Source organism: Herpailurus yagouaroundi, unplaced genomic scaffold (genome assembly GCF_014898765.1).
Source record: "Herpailurus yagouaroundi ecotype Mexico unplaced genomic scaffold, PumYag 190, whole genome shotgun sequence".
NCBI classification, from domain to species: domain Eukaryota; kingdom Metazoa; phylum Chordata; class Mammalia; order Carnivora; family Felidae; genus Herpailurus; species Herpailurus yagouaroundi.
Genome location: NW_024412421.1, coordinates 26,065,428 through 26,078,730, shown reverse-complemented (window position 1 = coordinate 26,078,730; position 13,303 = coordinate 26,065,428). Strand labels below are relative to the sequence as shown.

At 49.1% G+C, this 13,303-nt stretch overlaps 1 protein-coding gene across 3 annotated transcripts in view; it reads left to right on the top strand.

Moving 5' to 3' along the window:
* Positions 1-13,058, top strand: part of CFDP1 (craniofacial development protein 1) — a 128,675-nt gene extending 115,617 nt beyond the window's left edge. For 2 of the 3 annotated variants that reach the window (XM_040443151.1, XM_040443153.1), the window contains 2 exons: positions 2,867-3,025; positions 12,749-13,058. In XM_040443151.1, coding sequence (XP_040299085.1) covers positions 2,867-3,025; positions 12,749-12,839 — 250 coding nt within the window. In that variant the 3' untranslated portion in view covers positions 12,840-13,058. The remainder of the gene's footprint in view (positions 1-2,866; positions 3,026-12,748) is intronic. The other variant, XM_040443154.1, reaches the window with a different exon arrangement.
* Positions 13,059-13,303: the final 245 nt, after the last annotated feature.

Here is a 13,303-nt window from a genome sequence, read left to right as displayed (position 1 = left end):
CGTTGATTGAGTGCCTGCTGTTTGTAACACCCAATCCATGTGCCATAGAGAGATTTGGGGACCCGGAGCTTAAGTACCCTCAGAGAGACGGAGCACGCACGAGGAAAGCAGTTTTGCACCTAAGCAGTTAGGTTCCCCTCAAAGCAGGACCTCGGATAAGTCCGTTAGCGTAAGTCCTTCTTTGGGAAGCCGTCTTCAGGCAGCAGGAGTGAGGAGGTAGAGGGAGGGGATAGAGCAGGAGGGAAAGCCAGTATGAGAGTGTGTTTCCAGGGCTGCAAGGGCTCCTTGCCACCAGGACTTCTAGGAACATTCAGATGACCTCCTGGAATTGCCTGTGTGAGGACAGGAGTCTGCGCCTTGTAGCCGTAGCCATCTGGGGCCATCAGGGTGGCCCCAATGGTATGACCTCCACCACGCGGCCAGGCAATGCTTCCAACATGTAGGCAGGGTCAGACGAGGCCCTGCAGCCAGAAAAGGAAAGCCTCGAGGTGCATGCTTTCGGTAGACGTTGTCAGCAGTGATTCTGAGCCTGCTCAGAAGTGCCCAGTGTGGCGGCAGCTAGAATCAAAGTTCTCAAGCATCTGCTACGGGAAGGATCGGTGCTCGAATGGGTGCCCTAGACACACCACCAGGAGGCATCTCATCCAGAGATTGGCAAAGGGTCGGAGAAGGCTTCCTGGAGGAGTCGCCCCTAAGCTGAGACAAGACCAGATAAATGGGAGATGAACTCTAGGTTCAGGACTGTATGGTTGGACCTTAGCTTACAAGGGTAGATGTGGTGAGGGAAGATGAGGAAGAACTTTGCAAGTTAGGAAGAAATGTATTCTTTATTTTAAGAGCAATGAGGGGTCAGGGAAGGGATATTTCAGCAGAAAGACATGATAAGCCTTGTGTTTCAGAGAATTCCCCCTAACGATGGCACGTGGACTAGAGGCCGGGGTGGAACAGGTGAGTGGGCTGGGACAAAACAGGTCAGGGAGACCAGAGAAGAGACTGCAGAGTGCTCCAGAAGAGATGATAAAATAGTAAGAACCAGGCGGTGGCAGTGAGGCCAGGGAGGAGGGGAAAGATGGGGGACGTGCTCAGTTTCTGTACCCTCACTCATGCTCTGCTCCTGGTAAAAATACAGCCTGGGTGCATGCGTGTGCACGCGTGCTTTGATGAGAGATTGTTGTAGGAAGTGACTTATGTGGAAAAGAATTTTTAGAAGATGTGAAGTGAAAATCACAGAGAGCTGTTTGGAAAATTTTTAAGCAAACTGGGAAGTAAAATAGCTGTCAAAAAATATCTCAAGTAGATTCTCAGCTTAGACGTGAGACCGCACAGGGCACCGCACTGGGAGTCAGAAAGACCTTGCTTTGTCCCGGTTCTGCATGTTCTATTGGCTTGACCTTTGTTGTGTCATGTAGCCTCTCTGAACTTTGTTTATGTGTCCAATTCAAAATGAGGACGAGGATGCCTGTCCAGCCTGTCCTGCGTCCATCTTAAGCTAACATCGTGTGGTGAGATGTGACCACAGCAGGGGAGCTAACATCCTCCTGATCAGCATGAATAGGATAAGGGTGTGGAGGGTCACGGTTTGGCCCCCGGAGTCTTGTGTTCGGTGTGGACACCAGCCTGTCTGCTCGCTCTGAGGCAGGAACGGGCCATCCTTCACTGGCCCTGTGCTGCAGGGAGGTGGGTTTCAGAAGGGTTAGCATGACACCAGATCCTCTCGAGTGTTCCTCCCCCAATTCGGAGATGCAGTGGTCCTCTTTCACGGGCCATAGTAAGAGTACAATGAGAAAATGGCAAGGGAAGCACTTGGAGAATTAGCATTCTAGGCACGTGAAAGGTATGACTGCTGATGTTATCAGTAGGACTTATGATGTTAGCTCATACAAGTTGTACATGTTTGACTCTCCTACATATCCCAGTAAAGCAGAAAGTAACTTTCAGTTTCCTGTGTGGTCGTATACAACGTGTTTTGACCAAAGGCCATGTTCCTTCCATAGTTCTTTGCCCTGATACCACCTTCTTACTAACTAGCTGCATTCTGTTTTCCTTATTTTATCTTCTACATTTAACAGTGACTGGAGACATGTGACCTGCCAAGACTTGAACTTGGGCGTATGGGGTTTCTCCCACAGTCCATGATCGTGTCACCAGCAAGTAGAACACAGGCTGTATACTCCCTCCTTTCAGGGTGAGGAATGTTCTCCACCTCCTGGGAAAATCCAGGGTCCTGACTCACAGGAGTCGAAAGGAAACTGACCTTAGAGTCTTGTTAAGATACTGTGACTTCTGCTCATCAGTGTTGGGATCTGTTTCTCTTAAAGGAGTTCCCTGGGGCTTTAGAGCACAAATGATGACACTGACTCAGGGTGGCTGACATTTGTTACACCTTTACTCTGTGCCCAGTGCTATGTTAAAGCACTTTACCTCCAAGATACACTACAGCCCTGTGAATAACTATTCACCTGGTAGGTTATAGGAAACCAGGGCAGATGCGGTTAAGTAGGCTCAGGTCACACCGAGCCAGAATATCTACAGAGGCATGTGACTCTAGAGCCGTGTCTGAATCATGCGGCGCGTCTCCCTCTCTGCAAGTAGAGACCTGTCCTACAGAGCAAACAGAGGTCTTTAGGATTTCCTAGTCCTAGGTCCTTAGAGCCATCAGAGATGTTCAGCAGGAAAAGTGCATTCGAATTCTGGTCTACTTAAAGTGTTCTCTACACCAGACAGGAAGTACTCTAAATACAAAAAAAAGGTTTCCATTAAGATAAAAAGCTCAAATCTAGGGAGCCCTGCAACAATCAGAAAAACCATGAATCAAGAGATGATTGTTCTTACATGTTTACACATTTCGTTTTTTCGCTTTCCCTAGGTTAAAAAGATCAAGTGGCATGACCAGCCTTTTGGGGAAAATTGGAGCTAAGAAGCAGAAGATGAGCACCCTAGAGAAGTCCAAGTTGGACTGGGAGAGCTTCAAGGAGGAGGAGGGCATTGGTGAAGAACTAGCCATCCATAATCGAGGGAAGGAAGGGTAAGGAGTAGTAGATTCCGTTCCTCTGAAAATCCTGAACACTCGGAAATAATTCATTATAGCCAGGCTGCCTAGTGTAAGCAGGCAGGCACTTTTCGTAGTGAAACAAAAAATGTGAGCACTTTGGCTTGTCGGTGAGGCTCTGTTCTAATGCGGAGCAGACCCTCTGGGTGAGCAGCACACTGAGGGGCAGCGGGGGAGGGGACACGAGAGCAGCCCTCCTCTGGGGGCCAGTCACACCGGCCCAGCTGCCCAGCCAAGCTCCCTGAATGACTGCTCCCGTGAATTCTAAGTCCCCTGGTTTGGTCACATGGTCAGATCTGGCTGGCCGTGTCAGCCTTGGCCTGATCGGAATGGTTTGGCCTTCTGAGAAGCCAGACTAGCCCAGTGCTTCAGGAGCTGAGGCAACAGAGCGCCCGGATGTCGTTGCCTTATCGCGGGATTGGTTTTGCCCGTGTCACTATGGCCCAGGCTGGGGCTTCAACCTGTACGACACACCGGCCCTCACACAGCACCCAGGCTGTCACTTGCACCCTCGTCTTCACTGTGGAATACGGAGAGGGCATCCGTAGGCTCTGTATTGAGGAATTATCAAAAAAGATGGTGTTCAGTGAACACTTAGGAATCTCAGAAGAAATAAAAAACAGAGTTACTACAGAACAGGGTCCATGGCTCAAGGTCATCACTCCCTGCCCCCCTAACAGTGAAAGGAAGTGTTATGTGGCTGTCAGACAGCTCTGGGTCCTCGCCACCCCCCTCATCAGGAAGGGCTCTCCCTGCAGCATACTGGGCGTTTCTGAGGCTCAGCTCCTTTGACTGTTAATTGGGGTCATGATACCACACTCAGGGTGACTGTGAGGATCTCATGAGATAACGCATGTAACACATGTATAACATACATATCACACACATGAAGTACATAAAACCCTTTGCAGAGCCCCTGTCACGTAAAAGGATGCATTAAGTGGTAGTCATTCAGGTTATTTGTAAGTTAAGTTATAATAAGGACAGGTTATTGGGAGGGGGTCACATTTCTAAATCAGGCCTCAAGATTATTTGAATGAACCTGGAAGCTGATCAGTATGTTCAAAATTTTTTTTGTTAAGTGACTTCATGAGCTCATTTAACCATCAGGCTTCTAAGTCAGTCTGTCAAAGATGGAATGCCCCAGGACAGAGGCAGAAGTGCCAAAGCCTCCTGGGGAAGGCCCAGGATACGTTTATTTATTTATTTTTGAGAGAGAGAGAGAGAGAGAGAGAGAGAGAAAGTGAGAGTGAGCACAAGCAGGGGATGGTAGAGAAAGAGAGGGAGGGAGACACAGAATCCAAAGCGGGCTCCAGGCTCTGAGCTGTCAGTTGTCAGTGCAGAGCCTGACTTGGGGCTCGAACTCACCAACCATGAGGTCATAACCTGAGCTGAAGTCGGACACCCAACTGACTGAGCCACCCAAGCGCCCCAAGGGGAAGGCCCAGAATACAGCACGGGCAGGAATCTGTGTTATCTAGAGAAGGCCTCTGACCTTGCCCCGGACCTCCCTGCCTTTTTAGCTCTGGTAACTCACAGATCTTTCCTCTTCTCCACATTTGCCTTCTGATCTAAGGCAGCAAGGGATCTGCCAGTGTGTGCAACTTTATTGCTCCGCTGAATATTGATTGTATGGGTGGGACAGTGTTCGTTCTGCTGAAGTTAATAGAGGTCTTATAAAAGTAAGGAGTGGTGCTGTTGAAGATAAGGGAGAGTTAATAAAATGTAGACTGGAAGAGAAAACAAGATTAAAAGGACATCTGCCCAATGAGGACTTTTCAGGCAATGGAAAATCACGTAACTGGGTTAGGGAACTACTAATAGCATGCAGCTCTTAGGTGCTCTGCTTTCCCTCCTTGTCTGAGATCCTCCCCGCCCCCCTGCCCCATTTGATTCTGCTGATCTGATTCTGTTTTTCCGGTGCAGATCTGATGACTTCTTTGCCCTGCCTCTGGCTGTTCTCACCTTCCCTGTCTAGTGCCCACCCCCACACCTCCCCTCACCTGCCTTTCCTAGCTCTTGTAGTTGTAGTAAAGGGGCTCAACCCCTAGTCCAGGGAACATGCTGTAGCTCCAGGGTCTCACCTTGGTTAAGCGTGAGGATCCTCTGGGGGTGGTTTCCAGAGTTGAGGTGACGAGGCCACCACCCCCATACAGAGCTGCTGAATCAGGAGTCACAGGTATCTGTATCTTTAACTCAGTCCTCAGGTGCTTCTGATACACAGCCAGGGTTGAGAATCACGAGACCATAACATCAAAATTCTAGAGATGAGGGCAAGATAGCCAGCTGCTGGGTGAGCCTTTCCAGCACACACGAAACTAGAGAGCCAACTTCAAAACCGGGAATGTCGAGAAGGGAAAGATTTCTCCTGAAAAGGGAAGGAGCATAAGAACCAGACCTGCAGGTCTGCTTGGGCAGAGGCAGCTCAGGCCCCCAACTCTCCTTCACAGGTGCCAGCAACAGCAAGGACTCAAGGGGAGGGAATCTCTGAGGGAATGTGTGCAGAATCCCAAGAGGTATATCCCTGGAATAAAGGTGATCTTTGCTGAAACCAAGACGGGGAAAAGTCCTATTTGATAACATCTCAAACGAGGCACCTATGATTGGCCTCTGCCATATATATTTAGAAGACTGTGACCTTTTTACAAGTACCGGATTTAAATTGATCTCATACAAGAATTCAGATCATAACTGGTGATAAAAATATTTCTGTTCTGCATTCTTGATTAAAATAAGATTGGATTGAGATTAAAAGCTCATGTCATGCTTTTTATATTTTGATAGTAACTCCAGTTCAGTACATGCTAACACGTCTTCCCCCTTAAAAAGATTTGATAGAATGTGAAGCTAGCTTGGTCAGTTTTGGGTTATTACTGTCCAATTATGTAAAGGCAATTTTGCCATCTTAAAATATGCATGTAAGGAAACAAGGTACCTTGAGAAACTGCAGGCACAGGACCAGGTCTGTTTTAACATGTGTGTCTGCTACTTCCATTGACATTTCATTAAATGTCAATAAACTAAACGCTCCAGTGAAGAGACAGGGATTGACACATTGAATTAGAAAATAAAAAACAACTAATTTACTGGTTAAAAGAGACACATCAGAACAGCGGGATGCAGAATTGGTGAGAATAAAAAGATGGGAGACCAGATAAATCAAGTAGCCACTAACCAGAAGAAAGCTGATGGAGCTGTGCTGATATTAGACAAAATAGACTTTAAGACAGGAGCATTGGGGCGCCTGGGTGGCGCAGTCGGTTAAGCGTCCGACTTCAGCCAGGTCACGATCTCGCGGTCCGTGAGTTCGAGCCCCGCGTCGGGCTCTGGGCTGATGGCTCGGAGCCTGGAGCCTGTTTCCGATTCTGTGTCTCCCTCTCTCTGCCCCTCCCCCGTTCATGCTCTGTCTCTCTCTGTCCCAAAAATAAATAAACATTGAAAAAAAAATTAAAAAAAAAAAAAAAAAAAAGACAGGAGCATTTCCAGAAACAAAGAGGAGGTCTCCTCGTAATGATGAAAACATCAGTGCATCTGGGAGATTCGACAGCTCATGTTTGAATGTCCCTCTTGGCATTAACCACCGAAGCGTGGTCACTTCTTGCAACTCAGCAGCCCCACACCAACCGTGTTCCTAGCAGAAATTCAGTTGTGTGTTCCCCAAAGACAGGTGTGAAGATGGCAGTGATAGTACCTTTCATAATATCCCCAAACTGGAGGCAACTCAGATATCTGTCAGTAATGCAGTAGACAAAGTATGAAGGTCGAATTGGCTTTATTAAACGGCTCGTGAATTGGGCAGCCTCCCGTCTACCATGTAGAGGGCTACAGAAAGGAAAGGGTTTTTAAAGGCAGGACAAGGAAGTCATAAGCAAAAAAGGGTTATTTCAGGTGAGGTCACCTCCATTTGATGACAAAATGGTTCTAATAGGTGGATTACCTCATCTTTCTTTGGCAGATAAAGAAGGCCCATGTGACAGATTACCTTATTGGTGCTGACCAGAAAATTCCTGACTGACCGGTTAAAGGTTACATTCCTAGGGGGTTGAAACTGCAGTTAGGTTAGGTATTAAGTCTGGGTTTACTGACCTGGGGCCTTAACCTAAGTGACACCATTTTGGGCCTGAGGTTTTCTTTAGCAGTTCTCACACTGGGGTACTCTGTAGTAATTGGAATGAACATGGATAAATTTCAGCAACGTAATATTGCAGAGAAGTTCATGCAGTTTGATCCCATTTATATAAAGGTCAAAAACAGGCAAAAGCAGTGCTGTCCACTAAGTCATTTTGTGAAAGAAGCAAGTCGCAAAAGAATTCACACTATAAGTCTACTTCTGTCAAGTTCAGAATTAGGCACAACTAGACCATAATGTCGAGGGAACAGAAACTTCAAAGGCAAGCAAGCTCGCACCTGGCTGGGCTGGCGCTGTTGGACGAGTGACGCAGGGGCCTCCTCCAGGCCACCAGCATTCCGAGCCTTGACCTGGCGATGGCCGCGTGAGCGTTCGCTCGATGATGATTCGTTTGCCTTGCCCGTTTCGTACACTTTAGTGTGTGTTTTACATTTTACGGTAAAACTGAATTGAAATTGAATTCAAATCTCGCGCTACTACCAGCCTGCTATGTGCTTTAGCCCATTTCTTCACCTCTAAAGTAGAAACTCTTCAGTGTACCTCTCGAGTTGAAGGGGAGATGTCTGGGGTGTTTATAAATATAGTGAGTCCTCGGCTCACTCTTCTTTCTCCCATCTGCCATTACTGACCGCACCCCATCAGGGAGGGGCCTTACTCCTTCAAATTCCCTCCTGGTGTATCCCTGCCCAACTTTCAGGAATGCTTTCCACAGAGGTGGCAGATACAGCTCGGTGGCATCTCCTCCCAGTCTCCCTGGCTAGCCTCTTCCTTCTCTGGGCTTTTAAACTTGGGAAGTTCCAGGGCTGAGCCAGGCAGCCGTCTGTCCTCACATTCGCCCCACACCCCACCTCCCCCAGGAGAGCTCACTAGTTCCACAGCTTAGGTACCACTGTCTGCCGACGGCTCCCAGAAAAGCTCTCCCCTGCCTGACCATTCCGCCGAGCTCCAGACTCCCGTATCACCTGTCGGGTTGACATCTCCGTTTGCGTGTGCAAGACACACATCAGATTTAACACCCAAGACCGAATACTTGCCTTCCTTCCGTAGACTCCTTCCTCAGACTTCTCAGAAAACGGCACCATCACCACCGATCCACCCGTTAAAAGAAAAACCTAGGAGTCATCCTTGATTTCCTCTTTCTGCTCACTTCCTGAAAGTCCAATAGACCATTGTCTCGTAAAATATATCAGTCCGTCGCTTTACCTGGCCCCACTGCCCCTATTCCAGCATAAGCCACAGATGTCTGCTGGGCTCCCTGTTTCTCTTTCTGTACCCTTCCCTCCTTTCTCCCCAATAGCAGCTAAAACGGTTTTTGTGTATGAGCCATTTTTCCTCTCTTCCCTGCTGGAAGCCCTCCAGTAGCACTTGCAGTCAGGGTTCAGCTTACCCTGGCATTGTAAGCCCTTCGTGAGCTTTCCCTTGCCCACCTCATATCCCCTTCTCCCCTGCCCATGACAGCTCAGCCTCTGTAGGGCTCCTCCAGGTCCTCCTCCACGATGGCTCTTACTTGTCACTCGAGTGCCACTCTCTAGAGTAGGAACCCCTCCCCCCCCCCCCCGCCCCGGGAACCATCAGTCACATCACCGTGTACCTGCTTCACCTGTCCTGGCACCTCCCTGTGCTCTTTCCCTGACTGGTGGGTAGGAGGCCTCTCGCTGGCGGAAGACTGGGACAGCCCGCCCAGTGGGCCGTCCCACCCTCAAAGGCCTCTGATTTCTGGGGCGGGTGGAGGGCCATCCTTCCTTTGCAGCGTGGGTACCTAAGGAGTGAGTAGGTACCAACATATTCCCTAGAAGCACTTTCTACCCTTCTCTTGCCTTCTGCCATTTTTCCCTCCCTCCTTGCTGGCCTGGACCTCAAACAGCTGGTACCAGAAGAGTAATTTGGGTTGAAAGATCAAAAAGATGTCAGAGCCTGTTGTATCTAACCTGGTTCTGAAAGGAAAAGCTAGAGAATCCCTTAGGGTTTGATGCTGTTAGCATGTTTTATTAATGAAAGTAAGGAGCTGCTTCCTCTTAAATGGGCCACATAGAGCAATAGTAGCAGGAAGGGACGATGGCCCCGCCCCACCCCTGGCTTCCCAGTGGACTAGGCCCAGTCAGGCTGGGTCCCCCAGGAGTGCTGGGCACAGGCCAGAAAAGTGCCATTGCGCTTGTCAGCTGGTGGTTCTGTTCTGAGACTGTAACCTGCTTAAGGTGCCTGAAATTTCCTGAGGCTCCGTTTAAATAGGCCATCTACCTGGACCACTTTGGAGGAGGTGGCCTTCCCCCCAACCCCTTGCTCTTGGTCTCTTAGTTCCTGTTCCAGCTGTCCCAGGTTTTGAGGCTTTGTAATGATACAGTTAAGTCAGAAGTGGGAAGCAAGCGGGGCACCTGGGTGGCTTAGTCGGTTAAGTGTCTGACTTTGGCTCAGGTCATGATCCCGTGGTTCACGGGTTCGAGCTCTATGTAGGGCTCTGTGCTGACAGCTCAGAGCCTGGAGCCTGCTTCGTGGATTCTGTCTCCTGCTCTCTCTGCCTCCCCCCCGCTCATACTCTGTCTCTCTCTCTCTCAAAAATAAATAAAACATTAAAGATACAATTTTTTTTAAAGAAGTGGGAAGCAAGAACCCCTCAGTGCTCAGCTGTTTTTGTTTTATTGTTTACAAAGCACTTCTCACAGGCTCACTGCTTTGTCAAGGGTATTGTCATTTTTTTTCCTGCTTTACAGAAAAGAAAAATACGGCACAGAATTTAAGTGTCTTGCCCACAGTCAAACATACATAGTAAATATCAGAGCTGCTCTTATCCTCTGCACCTTTCCTGTCTTTTGGCAGGTGGAGTGGGGGGGGGGGGAGTCCATGTCCAATAGAAATTTTGTTCCTGGCTGGCTCTCGGCTGGATCCTGTTAGCAGCTGCCGATGGCTGTGAATGGGGAAATAAAGTTGCCAGGCCTGCCTTGATGACTTTTGTCTGAGTTGCCCTTGAGAATACAGTTGTGTTCTGCACATGTGCCCCTCTTGGCTGCCTGAATCCTTCCCTAAACCTGAACTCTGCCTGCAGCTGCCTGTACAGCACCCAGCTTGGCTTCACTCGATTGTGTCAAGGTCAGCTGGACCTAGCACAGCTTCTGGGAACCTGCAAGGCCATCATTCGTGCTCAGTGAGCATCCTAATTTAAGTATTACTTCCTCTTTAAAGGAAAATCTGGAAGACCACAAGTGCTCAAAGCCTTGTACTTCCCCTTCCTTGCCTCCAGGCACTCTCTGACAGGTAGCACCAGGTGATGGCTCTCTTGCAACATGCCCTAAATTCCTCTCTGACTATGGTTCACCCCCTTTTTTTGCTGAACTTCGAGGGTCATTTAGTTAGAGCTGTCAAAACACTGATTCCCATCTCGATCTTAACCCAGGGCGGGTGGAGTAAGGTGAGGGGTGATGATGGCTGTAGTGTGGCAGAGCCCTTTCGTCGATATTGGTTAGCTGACCCCTCTGGAGAGTCACGGGCCCCTTGGTGATAGATGGCAGGTGAGCTCGTTCTGTCGCATGTCTGCTTCCCTACCAGTCTGCCCTGTCTTCTCCCTTTTATCAAAAGGGGATCCACGGTGTCTGTGGCTTTCCTGTCTGTCAGGGAATCTGAAATTCACATTTAACCAGGCATCCTGTATTTCACTCACTAAATCTGGTGGCCTGACCCTGAGGACTTATATCAAACCCAAGAGCAGGCTCTGCTGCTGTTTCCAGCCATTCTGGCCTCTGGTTGGTGGTTTAGACACAGCAGCTTAGTTCCTGATCCCTGACCAAGTGGGTAGTTACTCGTCGCTGATCATACCCATCAAGAGAGCTGACTGCACCTCTTGGATCCTTTGTCCTCGGGACCCTGGCAGAAGCCGGCCTCCCAAAATGATGGTGACAACATTAGCTGCCATTTTATTGAGCACCTGCTCTGCTAGGTGTTATGTGTACACTGTTTCATTCAGTCCACACAGCGGCCCTTCAGAGTAGGAATGATTATCCATTTTTCTTTCTTTTCTTGGCAGATTAGGAAACAATTGGCAAAGTTATGTGGTTTCCCCAGAGTCACACAGCAAGTGGCAGAGTCAGGGTTTGAACTCAGAGCCACCTCCGTCTCTGCAGTAAGGCATCGGGCTGGTGGCCACAGCCTTAGGCTGGAAAGCAGATGGGATGGACCGCAGGAGGGAAGGCAGGGCCTGAACTCAGCAAAGGAACACGGGCTCCTGAACCTGGTAACATTCTCACCCTAAACACAATGACCTTGTAATGACAGATGCACATTTTACACAGTGCAACAAAAGAAAAATTAGTGCAGAGATTCAATTATGTCTCCCACTTTCAATGACAGTTTTGCTCTCTCAGTAGATTAATTAGCAGCACAGGCCCCCCCCCCCCCCCCGGGTGAGACGCAACCCCCTTTATGGCGCGAAGGTGCATTAAAATGCAGCTGTGTCTCATTAAGCTGCCAGCCTCTCCTCTGCTGCCGGCTTCTGCCTTGCACCTCCTTCTCAGCCTGCTTGGGAAGACGTGGGGAAGCTGTGTCTGCCGAACCTGGCCCCGTTAGGGCGCACAGCACTGACCTTTTAAGGGCCCCTGTATGTATGTGGGCAGCTACGCTGACTCTCCTTCCCTTAGAGGCACTTCAGGGAGGCCTTTCTGGACCCAGTTGGGCAGAGGGCACCGGAGATAAGCAGGGAAGGAAGGAGGGGGCTGAAGTCAGGGGCTGAAGTCAGTGGAATCCCTTTTTTTTTTTTTTTAATGTTTATATTACTAATTTTTATTTTTGAGAGAGAGCCTGAGCAGGGATGGGCAGAAACACAGGGGGACAGGGGATGTGAAGTGGGCTCTGTACTGTCAGCAGCAAGCCAGATGAGAGGCTTGAACTCACGAACCATGAGATCATGACCTGAGCCAGAGTCCGACCCTCAACCACCTGAGCCACCTAGGTGCCCTGGCAGTGGGATTCCCATAAAGTGAGTGCTTTGGGTGCCCTCTTGAGCTTCACCTCAGCCCCAGGAAGTAGTTTCCACAAAGACCCTGTTCCTTCCATTTTCAGCTGAGCCTTTTTTCCCATTTTGCTGTACTATACACAAGCAGGATGCATAGCTCTCTCTCTCCCCCACCAACCCAGCACACCACTAAGACCAGGAAACACGGCATCACTGTTTTGCCATTGAGAAAAATGAGGCTTCGAGATCTTCAGTCCTTGACCAGTGTGGCTTAGCTAATGTGTAACAGAGCTACCCACTGAACGTTGCTCAACTAAGCCTGTGTTCTGTCCCTAAAACCTTGTTACAAAACTGCCCAGCAGCCAAGCCGTGGATGAATTGTTGCTTTCTCTTTTTCATTTTACTTTCAACGACATCTGAACCAGAAGCGTCCTTGTTTAGACCAAATGCCTGTGGTTTGGATGTTCCTAAGAGAGTCGCAGGTGGTCACTTGGTCATTTGTTTGTATGCACTATAAGCGGTGATCCTGCCGGCCAGGTGGACCGTTCCCACCTGGGGGGATGGGACAGTGTGGGGGAGGCATTGTTCTCCTACAGGATTCTTCTGACAAACATTTTATATTTTCTTCTAGGTACATCGAACGGAAGGCTTTTCTAGACCGAGTGGACCACAGGCAGTTTGAAATCGAGCGAGATCTCAGGCTGAGCAAAATGAAACCCTGATGTTATAGGGGGAAATCAGTAGCAGCTTAATCCTGTTTACAATGTGAGCTTCTTGTGCGTCTGTGAAATGTTTCCGGTGTTTCTCATCACCTGTTTCCCAACAAGGTCTTTTTTCTACGTTGAACTTTCTGTCTTTGTATCTTGACCTCACATGGTTTCATTCATTTTACCTTTAAAAGTTTGTCCTTACAAAAATAAAAATAAAAGTTGGTCCTACAAGAGGCTGGCAAAGATGAGGGCCCCACTGGCCTTCCCTTGACTCCGCTGTGAAGGCCACACGGAAAGCCCTGGGGAACAGAGCTGACCGGCCTGGGTGTGAATTTCTGGGGCCCTTTCTGAAGTTGGCCCTGCCCCAAAGCCCGAGGGAGGGAGGCTCACTTGTGTGAGTGGAGCCCCAGGTCCCTGGGCAGTTTGGTTCTTGTTCCGCTGGAGCTTCTCTCCGGATCTCTTTCTCTCTCCTGAAC